Genomic DNA, 16,956 nt, shown 5'->3' with positions numbered 1-16,956 from the left:
ACACACAGTGGCTAGAAATCCAGTGCCATCTAAAGGACTGTCAGTGAGGCCAGGACACCAGAAGCCCTCCCACTGCCTTCCTTCCAGCACCAAGACAACAGAGCACCACCTCCCCACAAAGAGAATACCATCCATCTCCTGTGGCTAATAGCCACTGATGGACCTCTGCTCCATATATTTGTCCAGTCCCCTCTTGAAGCTGGCAATGCTTGTAGCTGCCACCACCTCCTGTGGCAACGAATTCCATGTGTTTATCACCCTTTGTGTAAAGTAGTATTTTCTTCTATCTGTTCTAACCCGACTGCTCAATAATTTCATAGAGTGCCCACGAGTTCTTGTATTGTGAGAAAGGGAGAAAAACACATCTTTCTCTACCTTCTCTAACCCGTGCATTATCTTGTAACCCTCTATCATGTCTCCCCTCAGTCGTCTTTTCTCCAGGCTAAAGAGCCCCAAGCGCCTCAATCTTTCCTCATAGGGAAAGTGTTCCAACCCTTTAATCATTTTAGTTGCCCTTCTCTGTACTTTTTCCAGTGCTATGATATCTTTTTTAAGGTGTGGCGACCAGAACTGTACACAGTACTCCAAATGAGGCCTCACCATCGATTTATACAGAGGCATTATGATACCGGCTGATTTGTTTTCAATCCCTTTCCTAATAACCCCTAGCATAGCATTAGCTTTTTTTATGGCAGTCGCAATACCAATTCTACTTACCTGGTATGGCAATACCAGTTCTACTTACCTGGTATTGTGGGATATGTTTCTAGCAAGGAAGGAGTACTTCGTAGGCAAGAATCTCTTATTTTAATATTTATATCACTTATTAGCCATATCAGTCACAACCTACAGTTCCAAATATACTTCAGAATGCCACCTACTCTGCAACATCTCTTCGGAGAAGATTGGCACAGAAGAATTGATAGAGCTCATAAGAGTATAATTTTTCCTCTAGCAGATTGCATGTTTTACTTGGATATATTAGCATCACAAATCCCAGAACACACTGTTTTTGTATTTTAGTGCTTATACTCTTTGACTTCACAGCACTCTACTGCTTCTTTAGTGCTGTGCTAACCTTTCTAAATGTAACATTAAGAAATCATTAAGAGGGAGTTTTCAAAATGTACAGCATTTTGAAAATAGGAATTACAATATGGCTGGAAGATATTCTAATCTCAGGTCCTGCCATCTTCCTTCCTCCCCTTTCCCAGTGGAGAATTTAAGTGTTTTTGAACCTATCCCACATCTATGTTCGTGTCCTCTGACTGCTTAGAAACTTCTCACTGCCGAATTCCATGTGTCAGTTCTTCAACATAAGATTCATTGACTTCAGTGGGATTTATTCCTGAGTAAGCGTGCATATAATAGCAGTCGTGTTCTCCTTCTCACACTTATGGTATGAACATGTGTGTGAAGAATTCTAGTGCTGGTGTAGAGGAACCTTCTTCCAACACTTGGGAACTCACCCAGCAGAAATACCTACACAACATGTGTGTGAGTGAGATGGTTACTTTTTTAAAAAGGTGTCTGATAGACCTTAAGTTAATCATCCAGGCAGCATAAAAATCAGTACGTATTCGTGTTGAGACATTTTATAACAATACAGTGAGAGTTTGATCTCGACTCCTAAATTTTGTAGGTGGGTTCTAGATCCACATCAGATTTGCCCTGGTCTGTATGCTGATGCAGTAGTTGTAATGAAGGTTTGACCGCCTAAGTCGAAATTGGCACAGCTACTGTTTGCTCAGTTGCAGTTCTGCTGAGTTCCAAGTTGTAACTGAGGGTCAGATAAGCTAGCTGTGATCTTTTCTGAAGTGGTACAGACAGTTGGATAGTTCATTGCCTCATTGGGAAATACGGTATTGTTGTCAACGTGTCCCCAATTTCTGTCTGGCTTTGGTAGTTGCTGGACACCATTAATCCCCCCTCCGTTTCTGATGAAGTGAGCTTTGACTCAAGAAAGCATATACCTTGGAAAACTTCGTTGGTCTTTTAAGGAACTACTGAACTTGAATCTTGGTCTGTGAGTCTAGACTAACATGACTGCTCACTTAAAGTTATCTCCCTTTCCTGGCGCCATCTTGTAATTTAATGTAACATTGATGAGATTACTGTAATGTGGTTTTCTTGATGAAAATTCATTTAACGCTGTCTCATTATTAATGTATGGCCTTGGAGTGTATTGGAGTGCTTCTGAATTTGCCTTCTGTAGACCTCAGCCCACCTGTGGGTTTTGTTGTAAAGTAACTTCTTACAGTGATGTAGCACAATTTAGGAAGAAGCAGACTATCTTAAGTTTATGAAATTCAAAAGGCAAAAGTGTGAAGAGGTATATAATGAACTAAGTCAAAAAGTGCTGCTTTGGCTTCCAAGTAACACATAAACGTCTGTGTTGGCATCCATATGCAACTACTGCTGTTCCAAATTCATTCAATGAACTGAAGTGGATTAAAGGGAGAGCATCTTTTGTTGACTATAGTATACAAAACAAACAGTCTTTCGTTAGCTATAAAAGTTGTTTTTAAAAAATTGCAGCCTAACATAGCACCATTCTTAAATTCTGTATTTGTTCAGAATTCTCCATAGGATATAGAAATGCTTCAGACATGGTTTATTGGCAAAAATCATATCTCCTACAAGACTTCCTACAAGATCCTAGTTGTTAACTTTGCAAGTTTTTTAATTGGACATGTGTGTGCCATTGACTATTCTAATTCACATACCTCTGATTCTGGAATTGAGGTTTATATTAGGATACAGCAAGTCTTGAGGGGTTTTTTTTGGAGATAATTTGCATTATATTTATTTAGAAAAAATGATATAACCTCTCCAAATATCCACTTTAGTCAGCTTACCTGTTTGATCCTTTTATTTCTGAAACTGATCTGTGGGTGTAATGTCACGAGATGCCAACCTTGTACTGGACGTCATATGTTCTTCTACCATAAGTTTGGTAATATTATAAATCTGCACAGCCCATTCCTTGTCACTGAAACTGTTAAATTTATCAAACGTCAAAACAGAAGAAAATTTTTCATGGCACAGTTTCTTCTATGCTTTGGATATATAAACACTTATTACAGTATTATAGCATTCCTCCTCTTATTCCTTTTGTCTGTTCATTTCAAAAACAGTAAGTTTTCCCCTGTTGGGCTTCCACACATAACTGCAAGGTTATAAATATTTTAAATAAAAAAGGGCTGAAGGGTGGCTTATATTTTATTTTTTATTAAAACAATATATGCTGCCTTTGCAGCTCAAGGGGGCTTGATTTATTCCATAAACATAAAATAAATGATTCATAAAACACTCCACAGAAAAACCTTTGCCTACAGCTCAGGTCCCACTAAATGCTGTCTAACACTGCAGCCTTGCATTGCTATCTAAAAACCTCCAAAGACAATGCCCCCCTCACTTTTCCAGGAAGCCTTTTTTTTTGTTGCAAAAACAGAGGTCTCTGTTGAAAACAAATGGGCTCTAATGCATGCTAGACAGATATTTGTGAAGGGAGTCTATAGGACACCCAATGCTGGGTGAAGAGATTCTATAGGACATTGACCAGAAGAATATAATTCCAAATTGTTTATCTGTAGCTCTGCTCCAAAGCATTGCTTGTAATTTTTATATCTCCTATACTTGGTATCAAATCATAACTCTCATTGGTTGCTGGCCAGTTGGGTGGTAAGTAGCGTGAAAACCAAGAGGGTCTCTTTTTAATAACTTTATGTGGGAAATTTATGGAAGTTTTTAGAGGTTCTGTTTTCTTGGAAAGAGAACTTGCTAGAGGTTTGTATTACAGACAGTTTGTTCATACATAAGTTGGACAGCAGGAGCACAGAAGGAAGCACAGGCAGGCATTGGTAGACCCAAATCAGTCTCCATAACTATGACGCTGGACCCAAATTAGCCTCCATAATTATGATTATTTTCAGCTATTTCCAAAACTGAAAATCATCTCTGTATACTGGCAGACCGTAAGAACAATGTGTCTGTTTTCTCCTGGAACCCACATACTGCCGTCCTTGCATAAGTGTGCCACTATCTGCTGGTGGCTCTAAACAAGCTGAGATTGGCTGTACTTGTTAGCTCATTATTATCCTTCAACCTAGCAACTATCATACTGTACCAGAATCTAGAGAGAGTACTTTCTTTGAATTTGGCTTATAATAGCAGCAGCTGTTGGAGTTGCTTGAGGATCGTACTTCTGTGAAAGAGTACAGGGCTTTGATGATACGGTGAAAAGCAATGTGTCTAGTGAATATGTACAATGACATAACACTAAATGTATCCTGTACTATTGCTTTTATCAGGTTTGTCAAGGTATTACACGAACAGCTAATAAATGTCAGTCCTGTTTAGTATGTGTTCCACCTCTTGTTGAATTTTTCCCTGCTTATTTCATTGATATTCAACTTAACTTGATAATTCTGCCCTTGGAGGATTCACTATTTTATAATAGAGATCATGTGTTTGTAGTAAGAAGAGACAGAACTCAGCAGCTAGGTGGGTAAACTCACTTAATTGAGACTGTACATTGTGTTGATGTGCTTGCAAATTAGGAACACTATTAATGTACTCTAAAATACCAAGTTGTCATTATGATTTTGACTGAAGAATGTTTGCTGTAACAGTCTAAGCCCCTGTTGGAAATGACCACCTGTTTGTTCACCCTAGGTGACCAACCATCTCCTCTCAGGATTAGGCTGGGAACTTTTCTTGTAAAATGGAAGATTAATTGGTTCTTTCAGGCTGTTAATAAACCACAGTTGCCTAATGAAGGTTATATGGGTTGGTGGAAAAATATACTTGTTTGATTAGCTAGGAGCTTTGGAGATTGTGTAACTTTTACAATGAAACCACATTTGTGATTAAAAGCAAAAGTAAGTTGTCCTTCGGAAGAACTACCTACTTTGATAGTAAGGTCGTTACTCTTATTTGTGAGTATATATGCGCATACAACAGTATGCAGTTTAGTGTGGCCAGAGTACATGTGTTGCTGGATTGTTAAAAGACTAGAAGGAAAGTTTGATTAGCTTTGCTTGGCACATTCATGTTTGTGGCACAAAACCTTTTCCTATCACCCTCATGCTAATCCCTGGGCAAGTTGTAATAAATTATAAATGGCATATCAGCTATATTCATGACTGCCCAGCTTTGCTAAATTTAAATCTCACCTGGTTTACCCTTTGCATGGATCTTTAATTTTTCTGTGCACCTGGAGGTGAACATATTATGGAACACATTTCTATTGATTGGCTTACTTGCATCTCTACAAAGTTTCATGATTCTAATAATCCTTATTAACATACAATGAACTAGTTTACTAGCATGGCATCACAAATATTTTACCGACAATATTTAAAGGTTAGTTTAGCAGAAAGAGGCAACCATTATTAGGTAATTTTAGAAGGCTTTGTGAAGGCGAACTTCTTATATAAAGTAGTCCATGGATTCAGTCTCTAAATTAGAACGGCTTAACTATGTTTTCTTTTCCACCTCTACTACCATCTCCAATTGGCTTAGCATCTATTTTTTCCCCTATATAGTGGTTCTCTTATACCTAGGTGGTGTGAATGTTCTAAGGTAGGGTTAAGATTGGATGCAAAGTAACTAGCTCATGCTACCTTTAAATCAGGCTTCTTAAACTATCTTAATTCTTGCAAGAAAAACACGTTAAATGAATTTGAGAAGATTAGATTGGAATTGCCTGAAATTCTATTAAGCCACACTGCATGGACGTGCTGGGAATATAAATACAATTACTGTAAATTTGTACAAACTGATTTGTTGCATTACCTTGCTAATCTAACATATGGTACTTTTTGTGTCCATATTGCAGACGGCAACTCCAAACTAACATGGCAGTCAGACTGTGTGATGTGGCTTCTCTGCTTAGAAGTGGTTCGTGGGCAGCAGAGCCTTGGACTGGGGTCTGTGGGACTTTTCTTAAATTCAGTAGGCTTATTTTTAACATGTTACAGTGGTGCTGAGGCCATACCAAACACTTCAAATTATATTTGGAATAATTTGATAGACTTTTTCTAAGTCTTGGGTAGGAATTAGGCTGTATCCCTGGTCTTGGGCAGGGCACCTTTTAAACCTCTAATACACCCATAAGATTTCCTTGAATGCCATCTGCCTCCTTCTTGATTGTAACTTGAATTATCTGTTTTCTTTAGTCTAATTTTTTACAAATAGTTTTACTATTGAAGATGTTTTGGTATGGTCTGAATGCTGAATAAGTCACTTTTGAAAATAATTTATATTGTGTATTTTTTTGGTTACTAATGAAAAAGTAGAATTTCACTTATTAAACTGCTTGGTCAGAAAGACTAAAGCTCAGGAGAGATGCAGATCAGGTTTATCTTTTAATAAGGAACCAATTTGTTAAAAATAGGATATTAATAATGCTTTATTCAGAAGGAAATGGTTCTGTGCCAGTAGCGCTGTGATTTCATCACAAAACTGCTGCACTTACATATTTGAACCTTGTTTTAGGATTTCATTCCTGCCATAGAAATGTGAAAATAAACACTGCCCTTCCATATTGTGTGCTGATCGGTCTGTCAATCAACACCTTGCAGCCAGACATTTCTAGGAAACTTCGATCTGAATTTATTGTTGCAGCCCATCACTCGTTCCAGAAATAGGAATATCTGACTAGAAATCTGTTTTAAATTTTTCTTAGTGGTTTTTGCATAGCCAGCTAAGTTTCGTGGGAGTTTAGAAGTTAACCTGTAAGCATATATTAGTGAATTTATCAGTAATCATGTGATTTTCTTTTTGGAGTTTCCTCACTTTTCTAGAACCCAGTCATTTCCTGGGTGATCCGTAATCTCCCTCTTCCCTTCCTATCTTAAATAGAGGTATAAGCTAACAAAAATGCCAGTACTGATGTAGCCTTTTTTCATAAAGATACTAGCAGCTTAACTATTGGCAAGATTCCTGAATATTGAGTCTGCTCTGAGCAGAGTTTGCTTATTTGACACCTTCCCCTGTTTTCAGTTCTGAAGGTTGAAGTTGGGCCCGTAGGAGCGGTCTGGATGTGCTGCAGGTGCTACTGTGAATCCCGCTATTGAATCTTGCATAAGCTCTGGCATGAATGAAGCCAAGGGCTTGTACATGATGCCACGGGGTGTGGGGCTTCTGCTTCCTTCTCCTTCCTTCTGTATTGCCTTCTGTTACATTCCATGCTGTGTCCAAGACACTTGGGAACAGCCTTTCAGGGGACTCCATAAAGAAGGCAGCAGAAATAATAGTTTCCGTGAGCTCTGCTACTCTTTTGGCAGTCTAGAACCAACCCATTGAGACCCTGTTTTAATTGCTGCCTTTTGAAGTTAAGGTCCTTTAGTGAAATTGGGTCAGAATAATTTTATTAGCACAATATTGGCCGTTTCCACACGGCTTACCTTCTTCTGGAAAACAGCATCTTCACACGCAAAATCACACAAGAAGACGCTGTTATCGTGGAAGACATTGTCTTCTCACGTGATTTTGCGCGTGAAGATGCTGTTTTCTGGAAGAAGGTAAGCCGTGTGGAAACGGCCATTGTTGTGCGTTAAGCTATTCATTGGTGTTAGGGTTATGTTCTGTCTTGGCAGATTGGATAAAAATGTAGGTTCTTATATGTGGAAATCTTCCCTGGAAATAGACCAGGTACCTAATCTCAAAACAGAACCTTAAGGTCTTGTCTAAAATACAGATTTGCTAAGCTAACTGCTGCTTTGTAGCAGTCCACCTGAAATTGGAATCAGTCTTTTGCATTTAGAGTAGACCACGTCTTATCCTCGGTTTCAAGTGAGCCATCCTAGTTTTGTTCACAGACTTCTAGACTAGCTCAGTTTAACCAGTGGTGCACATCTGTTTGTGCTACTCTTAGGGGCACTGGAATAAACAGTAGAGATCCAAATTGTCATATTCTAATTGGTGGTAAAGCTTTCTATGTCATAGAAGCTTCACAAACGTAGAGCAAAAGTGGTCTTGCCAGCAATTAACATTTAAACCTTGTTAATTGCAAAGGCTTTTGGAACAGAAGATTACTTGCTGGTAGTAGGACCAATGTATTCAACCCTCTTCACTATTGGAAAAGTAACCAAAACAGTACATTGTTTGTAATAATGCCTCCCAATGAAGTCTTTGTTCACCTTTTCCCAGTAATTGTGGAAGCCTCCCATATGTGACTTTTGCACTTAACTTTGCTGATGCTTCATCTGCATTTAGTATATATCATGTCATGTTCTTTTAAAAGATTTACTGAAATAATTTAGCATGGGCTAGAAAAAAATGTTTCTAATTCCTTAGTATTGTCAAAAGCTCTTGAGACTTTTTTTTAAAAGGCCTGACATAGAAAATCTTTTTAGTAAAGTCTTTTCTATTGCTTTTAGAACTTTTGGGATGCAAGGGAAGGGAAGAGGGAATGAAAACTGTTTTATTGTAGAGCTATTATTGCAGTCCTGACAATTGGCTACTCTTGCATAGTGATGAAGTTTTAAATTCTTGGCTGGAATCGTTAATAGATTCTGAAATATGAATTCTGACAGTTCCCATTTTCTCTGTTTTTAGCAGGTAATTGCTGCCATGGAAACACAACTGTCTAATGGACCAACTTGCAATAACACATCCAATGGTCCTACTACTATAAACAACAACTGCTCATCACCAGTTGATTCTGGAAACACCGAGGACAGCAAAACCAATTTAATAGTCAACTATCTTCCTCAGAACATGACACAAGAAGAGCTGAAAAGTCTTTTTGGAAGCATTGGGGAGATAGAATCCTGTAAACTTGTAAGAGACAAAATAACAGGTATGTAAATAGCGGGACTTAGTATGTGCATGCAACACAGATGTGACTGCTATGCTGGAGTTTGAATCGCTTTACTTGCTTGTGAATGACAGAAAAAGAGTTTGGGGGAATTGGCTGGAATGATGGCTTAGCATTTCATCCAGGCTGTCCTGTGTTAAATAGAAGACTTAACCAGGCTTTCAAAGAATAACCTGAGAAGCTTTCAAAGGCTTTTTGGGGAAAAAACGAGGTTTAATTGTAAGTATGGTATAAAAGGCCACACTCCCCGTGAAAGAATACTTTTGCTTTTACAAAGGAATCCCAATTACCAACAGATTTTTAAAGCTGCCTTTTTGTAACATTGTTTCTTCATCGGAGTAGAGATGTGAACAAAAAAACAGAGCTTGAAAATGTGAGGCTTCTATAATATTAGTTGACACTATGTTGCTATCCACATTAAAGCTGTTGAGTAAAAGAATTGAAGGTGGGAACATCTGTAGAAACTCCCGATTAGCCCTATTGGCTCGTTACTAGTAGGATGGAGTCCAAAACTAAGAATGCTGATGTTGTGATGAAAGTAACTTTTGTTTTCATAAAGAAATGCCTGTGGGGTGGGTGGCATTCATGTATAGTAAGCAAAAATAGATTTCATTTGTATAGCTAAAGAGAATTTTAGGACTGAGAAGAGTTTATGCTGTTGGGAGGCATGTGTCTGACTACAGTTGTACTTAATGGAGGTCAGATCTTGGTACCAAGTGCAACAAAATACATACCCTTCAAAAATCATGTTGCTGGTTGGATTCTTCTTGTGGATTACCAGTTGTGCCTAGATCACCTGTCCTTTAGAGCATATTATTGCTTAGATGGATGGTAAGTTCATTTCACTTCGAGCTTTGCCTTTCTTCTGCTACCAGAGCCTGAGAGGAACAGCCCCCACCTCCAGTCTCCTGACTTTTGTTTTTAGCATCTGTATTTGTATTCTTGGCAGTTTCCCAGGATAGCATCTCATCTTGTTCTCTTGTTGTTCCCATTCATCACCCTGTTCAGAAGTTGGCTGTCATATTGACACTTAAGTGTTGGCAACTCCCTGTGTTTTCAGATCTAAAAAGCATTAAGGAATCTTAAACATTGTAAACCTAGTGCTTTGGAAGGGTTGCATTAATGACTGCAAGTCAGCTTGAATAATTAGCAATTAGCAGCTTCTCTGCCTTAGAGATTTTTATGTGTGATTTGGCTTAATGCTCCTTGTGGCAAGAAATGGATAGCACATATGCCTTGCTGACTCTTTTTTTCTTTCTCTGCACTCTCTCCCCTCCCATCTTCTGCATAGTTTGTATTGCTGCTTTGATCTGGTAACTCAGAGCCTCTCTAATTCAATAATGTATGTAATAATCAGAGAATTTAAGTACTTTCAAATCTTCAGAATGCCCTGATCATTTCAGGAGTAGTGGCTAAATTATAAGACTAGCATCTCAGGTTCAAATCTCTACCCTGCCATGGAAGCTCACCAGTTATACACTCTAGTCATACACTTCTCTTTCTTAGCCTAAACTACTCACAGGATGGTTGCAAGGGTAAAATTGAGGAGGTATGCAGTCTTGAGCTCTGTGGAGGAAGGTTGGGATAAAAATGCAATAAATAATTTAAGTGTCCTGGTGCATCTTACCTTCACCCCATAAAATCAAAATGGCAGACGTTTATTGTCCTCTAGGACTTGGCCAGTGATCATTAGTGGGGGGAATGCCATGGACAGCAAACATCTTGAATACATGAAGCTGCTTTATACTGAAGCAGAACCTTGGTTCATAGTGGGCAGTATTGTCTACTCAGACTATTAGTTAATAGGCTTATTGTTGTAGCCATAGGCCATAACATCCCCGCATACACAGCAACATAAAACAGTGTACCGTAGCAAAAAATTAAAACATATTTACATAAAAGAATAAAACTTAAAAGTTTAAAACTAAGATGATAAAAGGGATAAACACAAAAACCATGAAATAACATGGAATTACAATTTAGCTAAAATTCTTACAGGATTAACAGATTAATTTCTTATGGATAAAAATAGCCACTTTGAGAGTAACAAGAGGAAAAATATCAGCCAGTAAAAATTTAATACATTCCTTATCTGAGCCAGAAAAACTTGCACAAAATTGATTCAGCAGTTTATTACAAATCCATAAAGAAGACAGTGTAAAACATAGTGTACTATGTCTTCCGCCTGATTAAGACCACAAGGATGGAGATGCTGTTCTGACGTTTAGATATCTGCCCTGCAAGTACTTGGATGGCATAAAGCGAGCACTAGTAAATGCCTTTCTTAATGGAGCATCAGAAAGGTCAGCTAAATAGGGAGAGAAGAATTTGTTTTTCTTGATCTAGGGATACCACAAAGAAAATTTAGATTGTTGGGACCTATGTCCCACAAGGCGCCTTTTTCAAGAAGCCAACTACAAATTTTGCTTGGTTCCCAAGATATTACAGCCTCTAAGAAGGGCAAGGAATATAACTGCAAAATGGAGGACAACAAGTTGGACCATTGATTCCCTTCCTTATAGTACTAGAAACAGTATTTTACCAGATGGACTTCAGTAATGCTATCAAGTTTCTTGTAGTATTTTAATAATTTCAAGTGGACTTTTGACGTAATAGAAGGTAATCTGACTTCTCATCTTAAGTGTGCAGCAGGATTTTCTTGCTTCTTCGTTAAGAAGTTGTTCTGAATGATTTCAAATTGATCAGGTATTTTCTTGTCCTCCAAATTTCAATCCCATACAAGAGCTGCATGATAACTTTGTCCTAGAATACTTTGAGGGCTGGGGCAATTAACTGGCCACCCTTTGAACAGCAAAATTTTAAAACAGTTCCCAGTGTATGGTGAATAGTTGATAAATTAGCATTAAGGTGTGTCTGTCAAGACAGACCCATGAAATACTATGCCTAAGTATACATTGATAAACAAAATAGAACCAATTTATCGTCCCTATATTAAAAGGGCCTGGATATATTTTGAGCATTTACTTTCCAGGATTTGTACTTCTGCTTTCAGATTAACAGTGATGAGAACCACTAGGCCCCCACTAGGCCCGGCCTTTGGAATGAACTTTAGTAGCTGGGACTGGAAAGGTCCTGTAACCCTGAATAGATGGAGAGGTGGAATCTTCCACCCATGTTTCCTGTAAGCAAAGAATGTCAAAATTGCATAAAAAGGTTAAAAATTCGGGGTCATAAAGTTTGTTCCCCCACCCTCCCACATTCCAAGATAAGACATTTAATTGTCAATCATCCTTGGCCATTTGCTCTAGGTCCCCATTTAAATCTTGGAAGATACAGCCATTTTTTAATGCCCTCTTAGTGTTTGGAAAGCTAGTGGAGGACTTGTCCTGCTGTATCAACTTGCAAATGCCAGGGTCAGTTGGTTTATTTGTCTCTGGATTGGAAGAAATGAGATCCATGGGAGATTCCACTGCATTATTCCAACAAGGGGTTATTGTCTCGTGAGTCTGACTGAGGGTTACTATCTCAAGGTTCTTGGATACCTGTAGTTTTTGTTTCATGTATTCCAGCCTTTCAATGATAGCTTCCTGTTCCACTGTTGGCAGATTCCCAAAGGAGTGCAAGAGTTCAGTCTCTACAGGGTTTTCTAGATAATTATGCATTGGGTTAGTAGGATTTTGTTCTGCATAAGCCCTTTTAGAGTCCGAGTGTTGAGGATCTGACCTCGGGATTTCCACAGGTACCTTCCAGCTTATCAAGTCCGTATTCGAGGAAACAGAGATATTCTGATCCTCACAGTTGACACTGTTTGTTGGCATTTTAACACAAGGGTATAAATTCCGTATTACAGTGTTTTTAAATACCCATGCAGGAAAAACCCCTTTTAGGCTCAAGTTCATTTTTTGCCTGTGGAGCAACGAGGGGACCTTAGACGATGGAAATGATAGTAGAATTCTCTTTGCCTGGTTCTGATGGCTGAGAGGCTCTATTGCATTGAGATCAATTACGGAAGGGTTGATCTTCAGTAATTCGCTGAGTCGTCTCTTAGTCTGAAACTTACTCTCCCAGTTTGGGAGTGACCCCCTGTAGCTACAGATTGTCATACAGATCTTATATGGTTGAAGGATCAGATGCTGTGGGTTCTCACAGTTCCCATGATTTCCAGTAGCCTCTATGATGTTTCTTGTGTAAGAATAGGTTTGCCCAGTCCTCTGTAGATTGTAGGTATTTAAAAAGGGGGCATTGTTCTATTCTGTGAGCATTGATAGTCCATCTGTGCTTGGATTTGTTTTTGCCCCAAACAACAATTTTAGTTGTATTGTAATTCATTTTTAGTCCTTCTCTATCACAATAATCAGCCAACCTAACTAGCATTCTGCTGAGTCCAATTTTGGCGAAAGATATAATTGCCAACCAGCAAATGAAAGAGCGGAAAGCCCATGGCTTCACAAAACGATTAATGTGAAAATTAAACCCAAAGGCAACCCTGTTTAACACCCTTCCTTAAAGGAATAGGATCCATAAGAGAAGCACAAGAACCCACTCTTAACCCAAACTGTGAGATTGGAATGTAGTTTTCTCAGTACCCCAAAATACTGAGATGCTTGTTTTACCAAGTTTGTCCCATAATCTTGATCTCTCAATAGAGTCAAAGGCAGGAGACAGGGCAACAAAAGTCACGTAGAGGCACCTTTATAATTTTTGGTATATTTCTGGATCAGGGCTTTCAGAGTCAACTGTGCAATGACCCTTACAAAAACCTGCTTGCTCAGGATTAAAAAGGTTCCAGTTTGGTCTACTCAGACTGGCAGCAGCTCTCCGGGGTCTTGGCGGAGGTCTTTTATATCACCTCCTACTTTGTCCTCTTAATTTGAGATGCCAGAGATTGAACGTGGGGCTTTCTGCATGCCAAGCAAATGCTCTTCCACTGAGCCACCACCCTTCAATTTTAATGTGTTGCAGGGTTTAAATGGAGTGTGGCTGGCAAGTGAGATGTAGAATGATTCTGGTCATGTCATTGATTTACTATGTAGCCTTCAATTAATCCATGACACCCTCAGCCTCAGTGTGCCCCTCTCCCCAAGGCTGCAAGCATAACAGCTGATTGTGAAGATTATTGAGAACTTAACGTGGAATGCTTTCAAAACCTCCTGTGCGCTGTCCATACATTCAGGATTACAGACTATATTACGCAGTAAACTGACACACGTTGAGCTTATTGGAAGGAAAAATAACTGTGTAAAAACCAGTGGCAGCCTGACTAATAGCTGGGATGGATTTAGGTAAATCTCTATGCCCTGCTCAGTCCCAACCCAGATCTCCTTATGTTATGTTAGAATCCAACTGCTTATTCCAGAGGACCGCACTGGATGCTTGTGGAAGAAGAGGGGAGGGAATAGGCACTTATGCATTGACTTCCCTTGCAGTGACTTGAGCTAGGCACTTATTTCCCCCACTCTCTTCCTAGAAGATAATGAAGGGTAGGCTTGGCTCTAATTCTGCTAGGCCACTAATAGACATAACATTTCCAGAAATGTTAAAGCCCTTGAAATGTTGGGAAAATTGAAATACATGAAGTACTTTTTTGTCAAACTGAAACTTACTATATTTACTTCGTTTATATCTCACCTTTCTCTCCAACGGGGACCCAAATCAGCTTATGTCACTCTCCTCTTTTCCATTTGGTCCTCACCACAGCCCTGTGAAGGAGCACCCATTAAGCTTCCATGGCAGAGTGGGGATTCAAACTCGGGTCTTCCAGATCCTGATACGACCCTTTAACCATACTGACTCTCTTTATTTCGCTGTTTTAATGCCATAAAATGGATTGAGTTGGATCCAGACTAAATTTTCCAGTAGCAGGATGGAACTTTTCTGTCTCTGATCTCCATGAAATGCGACTCCTGGGGGATAGGCAGGAGTTCTGCAGTGAGAAGGAGGAATTGGTAGAAATTGCCAGTTCACTAGGTATAACTTGGCATGACAAATTATACTGTGTGACATATTTATGAAACTAAAGTTTTTCAGCTTTTATATTATACATCGTGATGGGGAAATGGACATGTATAGGGAGAAGGTGGTGGTGGAGAGTGCCCTCACATCATAGCTGACTTATGGCGACCCCTAGTGGGGTTTTCGTGGCAAGAGACTAACAGAGGTGGTTTGCCATTGCCTGCCGCTGCAACTTTGGTCTTCCTTGGAGGTCTCTCATCCAATTACTAACCAGGGCTGACCCTGCTTAGCTTCTGAGATCTGATGAGGTCAGGCTCATCTGGGCTATCCAGGTCAGGGCATAGGGAGACGGTAGGGATTTATTAAACCTGTTTTCTGTTCAATTTTCACATTGAAAATAGCCCTTATCCCCAATACTTTGTTTTGCTTCTTGGAATACAGATGATGATGATGATGATGATGATGATGATGATGATGATGATGATGATGATGATGCTTATATACTGCTCTTTAGACAGATTGTTGCCTCACCTAGAGCGGTGAAAAATTTAGTGTTATCCCCACAATTCAGCTGGGGAGCTGGGGCTGAGAGGAGTGGCTTACCCAAGGCCACCTACCGAGCTCATGGCAAAAATAGGATTCGAACCAGTAGAGTGTCGATTCACAGCCAAACCACTTAACCACTGTGCTACAGCAGCTCTCTATAAGTATATGTACACAAGGTTATGCCTCTTAAGACAGAAGTAGTTTTTCTGTGTTTCAGCAGTAAAAATTGGGCGAGGAGTAAAATTTAAACCATTCCTTTCCTATTTATGCCAGTATTTTACTATAAACCATAGTCAAGGTTACGGCCTTCCTGTTATGAATTAAGCTGTGTTCCTTCTATTTAGGAGAAGCTGTGTATATTTTTGGCTGTGTTAATAAGTGGTCAAAGTGTTGAATGAAAGCTCAAGTGATTTAGGACTGTCTTCAGAGTCTTGTTAAACTTGCTGTTTGTATTTAGGCTGGGATGTGTTAGGGATGTGGGAAGCTTTAGAAGAAATGGAACACTTCCACTGGGCTCAAGCTTCTTAGCTCATCCTGGTACTTCATTTAAAAACTTTCTCAGCCTAAACATAGTGCATGATTGATGGCAAATCACATTAATATTCACCGGGGATCAAAATACCTACCTTCAATCAAGAAAATGTTGACAGGTCTTCAAGGAGTAATTGGTTTACTTTAAAAAAAAAAAACAACTGTTTTAGCTGGAAGAAAAGTAGAAAAGTTCTTCTAATTGGTATGAAACTTTTTGTTTTCATAACTGAAGCCTGATACAATTTGAGAGTAACTTTGTTCTCTGATGTTCTGAAATGTTACTAGGTAGGTCTTTTGGTAATTAAAAAGGTGTGCTATGGTCTTCAAAAGGTGGTCTGCCCATATCAAATGTGTGCGGGAGGATGAGATTTAAAAAGGCAAAAAAGTGCATAGGTGGAGTTTGGCAAATGACCTTCTCCTTGACAGTCACTCTCTTGTACTCCCACTTCCTGGATGCTTTCCTTCTAGCTGGGCTTATTGTATTGGAATGTGAGTAGAAAAAAATGTCCTTAGGAGGTGTGCTGTGGTAGAGAACAGTCAGGGAGAAGGAAGTGTGGATAGCCATCACTTATACATGAAATAAGTGTGAGTTACATGTTCATTCCTGTCCAATGTAAGTTTTTTTCACTTGTGAAAACTCTCAGGTATTCAAATATTTTGTTAACACTTTCTTTCAAGGAAAGCACATTAAGACAAATTGATGAAATTCAACACCTGCAATAAATGCATACTGTTAGATTTGGGATTGCAGTCTTGGAGCAGCCAGGTCCACTGGTCCATCTAGGCTAGCAACAGTTCTTTAAATCCTTTTACTGAGTTCCTTTCAGGGGTGTGCACCTGAAAAATGTTCAGGTTTACCCGAAGTGGGGAAACAATTTGGAATGACCCAAATCCTGAAGCTGCAAGCTGCTTCGGGATTCAGGTGTTTGAATTGCTTCGGTATGCTCCGTAAAGATTTGGAACACACCAAAGCTTAAAGCCACCCTTCTCGTGCCACTTGTGCTGTCAAATGTCCCGTGCTGGCTTCACCCGATGCATCAGGTAAAACCAGCAGCAGGGAGCAGTTGCTGTGGGGAGCAGCTGCTGCCACTTTTCCTGAAGCTTCCCGAAGCGATACAAATTACTTTGGAAAGCTTTGA

At 39.3% G+C, this 16,956-nt stretch overlaps 1 protein-coding gene across 8 annotated transcripts in view; it reads left to right on the top strand.

The window, feature by feature from the left end:
• Positions 1-5,849: 5,849 nt before the first annotated feature.
• The window catches only part of ELAVL2 (ELAV like RNA binding protein 2), an 80,465-nt gene continuing 69,358 nt past the window's right edge, over positions 5,850-16,956 (top strand). For 3 of the 8 annotated variants that reach the window (XM_054986746.1, XM_054986744.1, XM_054986741.1), the window contains exons 1-2: positions 5,862-5,933; positions 8,566-8,809. In XM_054986746.1, coding sequence (XP_054842721.1) covers positions 5,862-5,933; positions 8,566-8,809 — 316 coding nt within the window. Of the gene's footprint in view, positions 5,934-8,565; positions 8,810-16,956 lie in introns of those variants that run through there. The other 5 variants (XM_054986743.1, XM_054986742.1, XM_054986747.1 and 2 more) reach the window with 4 other exon arrangements.

Source organism: Eublepharis macularius, chromosome 8, assembly GCF_028583425.1.
Source record: "Eublepharis macularius isolate TG4126 chromosome 8, MPM_Emac_v1.0, whole genome shotgun sequence".
Classification (NCBI taxonomy): domain Eukaryota; kingdom Metazoa; phylum Chordata; class Lepidosauria; order Squamata; family Eublepharidae; genus Eublepharis; species Eublepharis macularius.
Note: the sequence above shows the minus strand (reverse complement) of the source record. Positions and strands in the feature narration are given on the sequence as shown.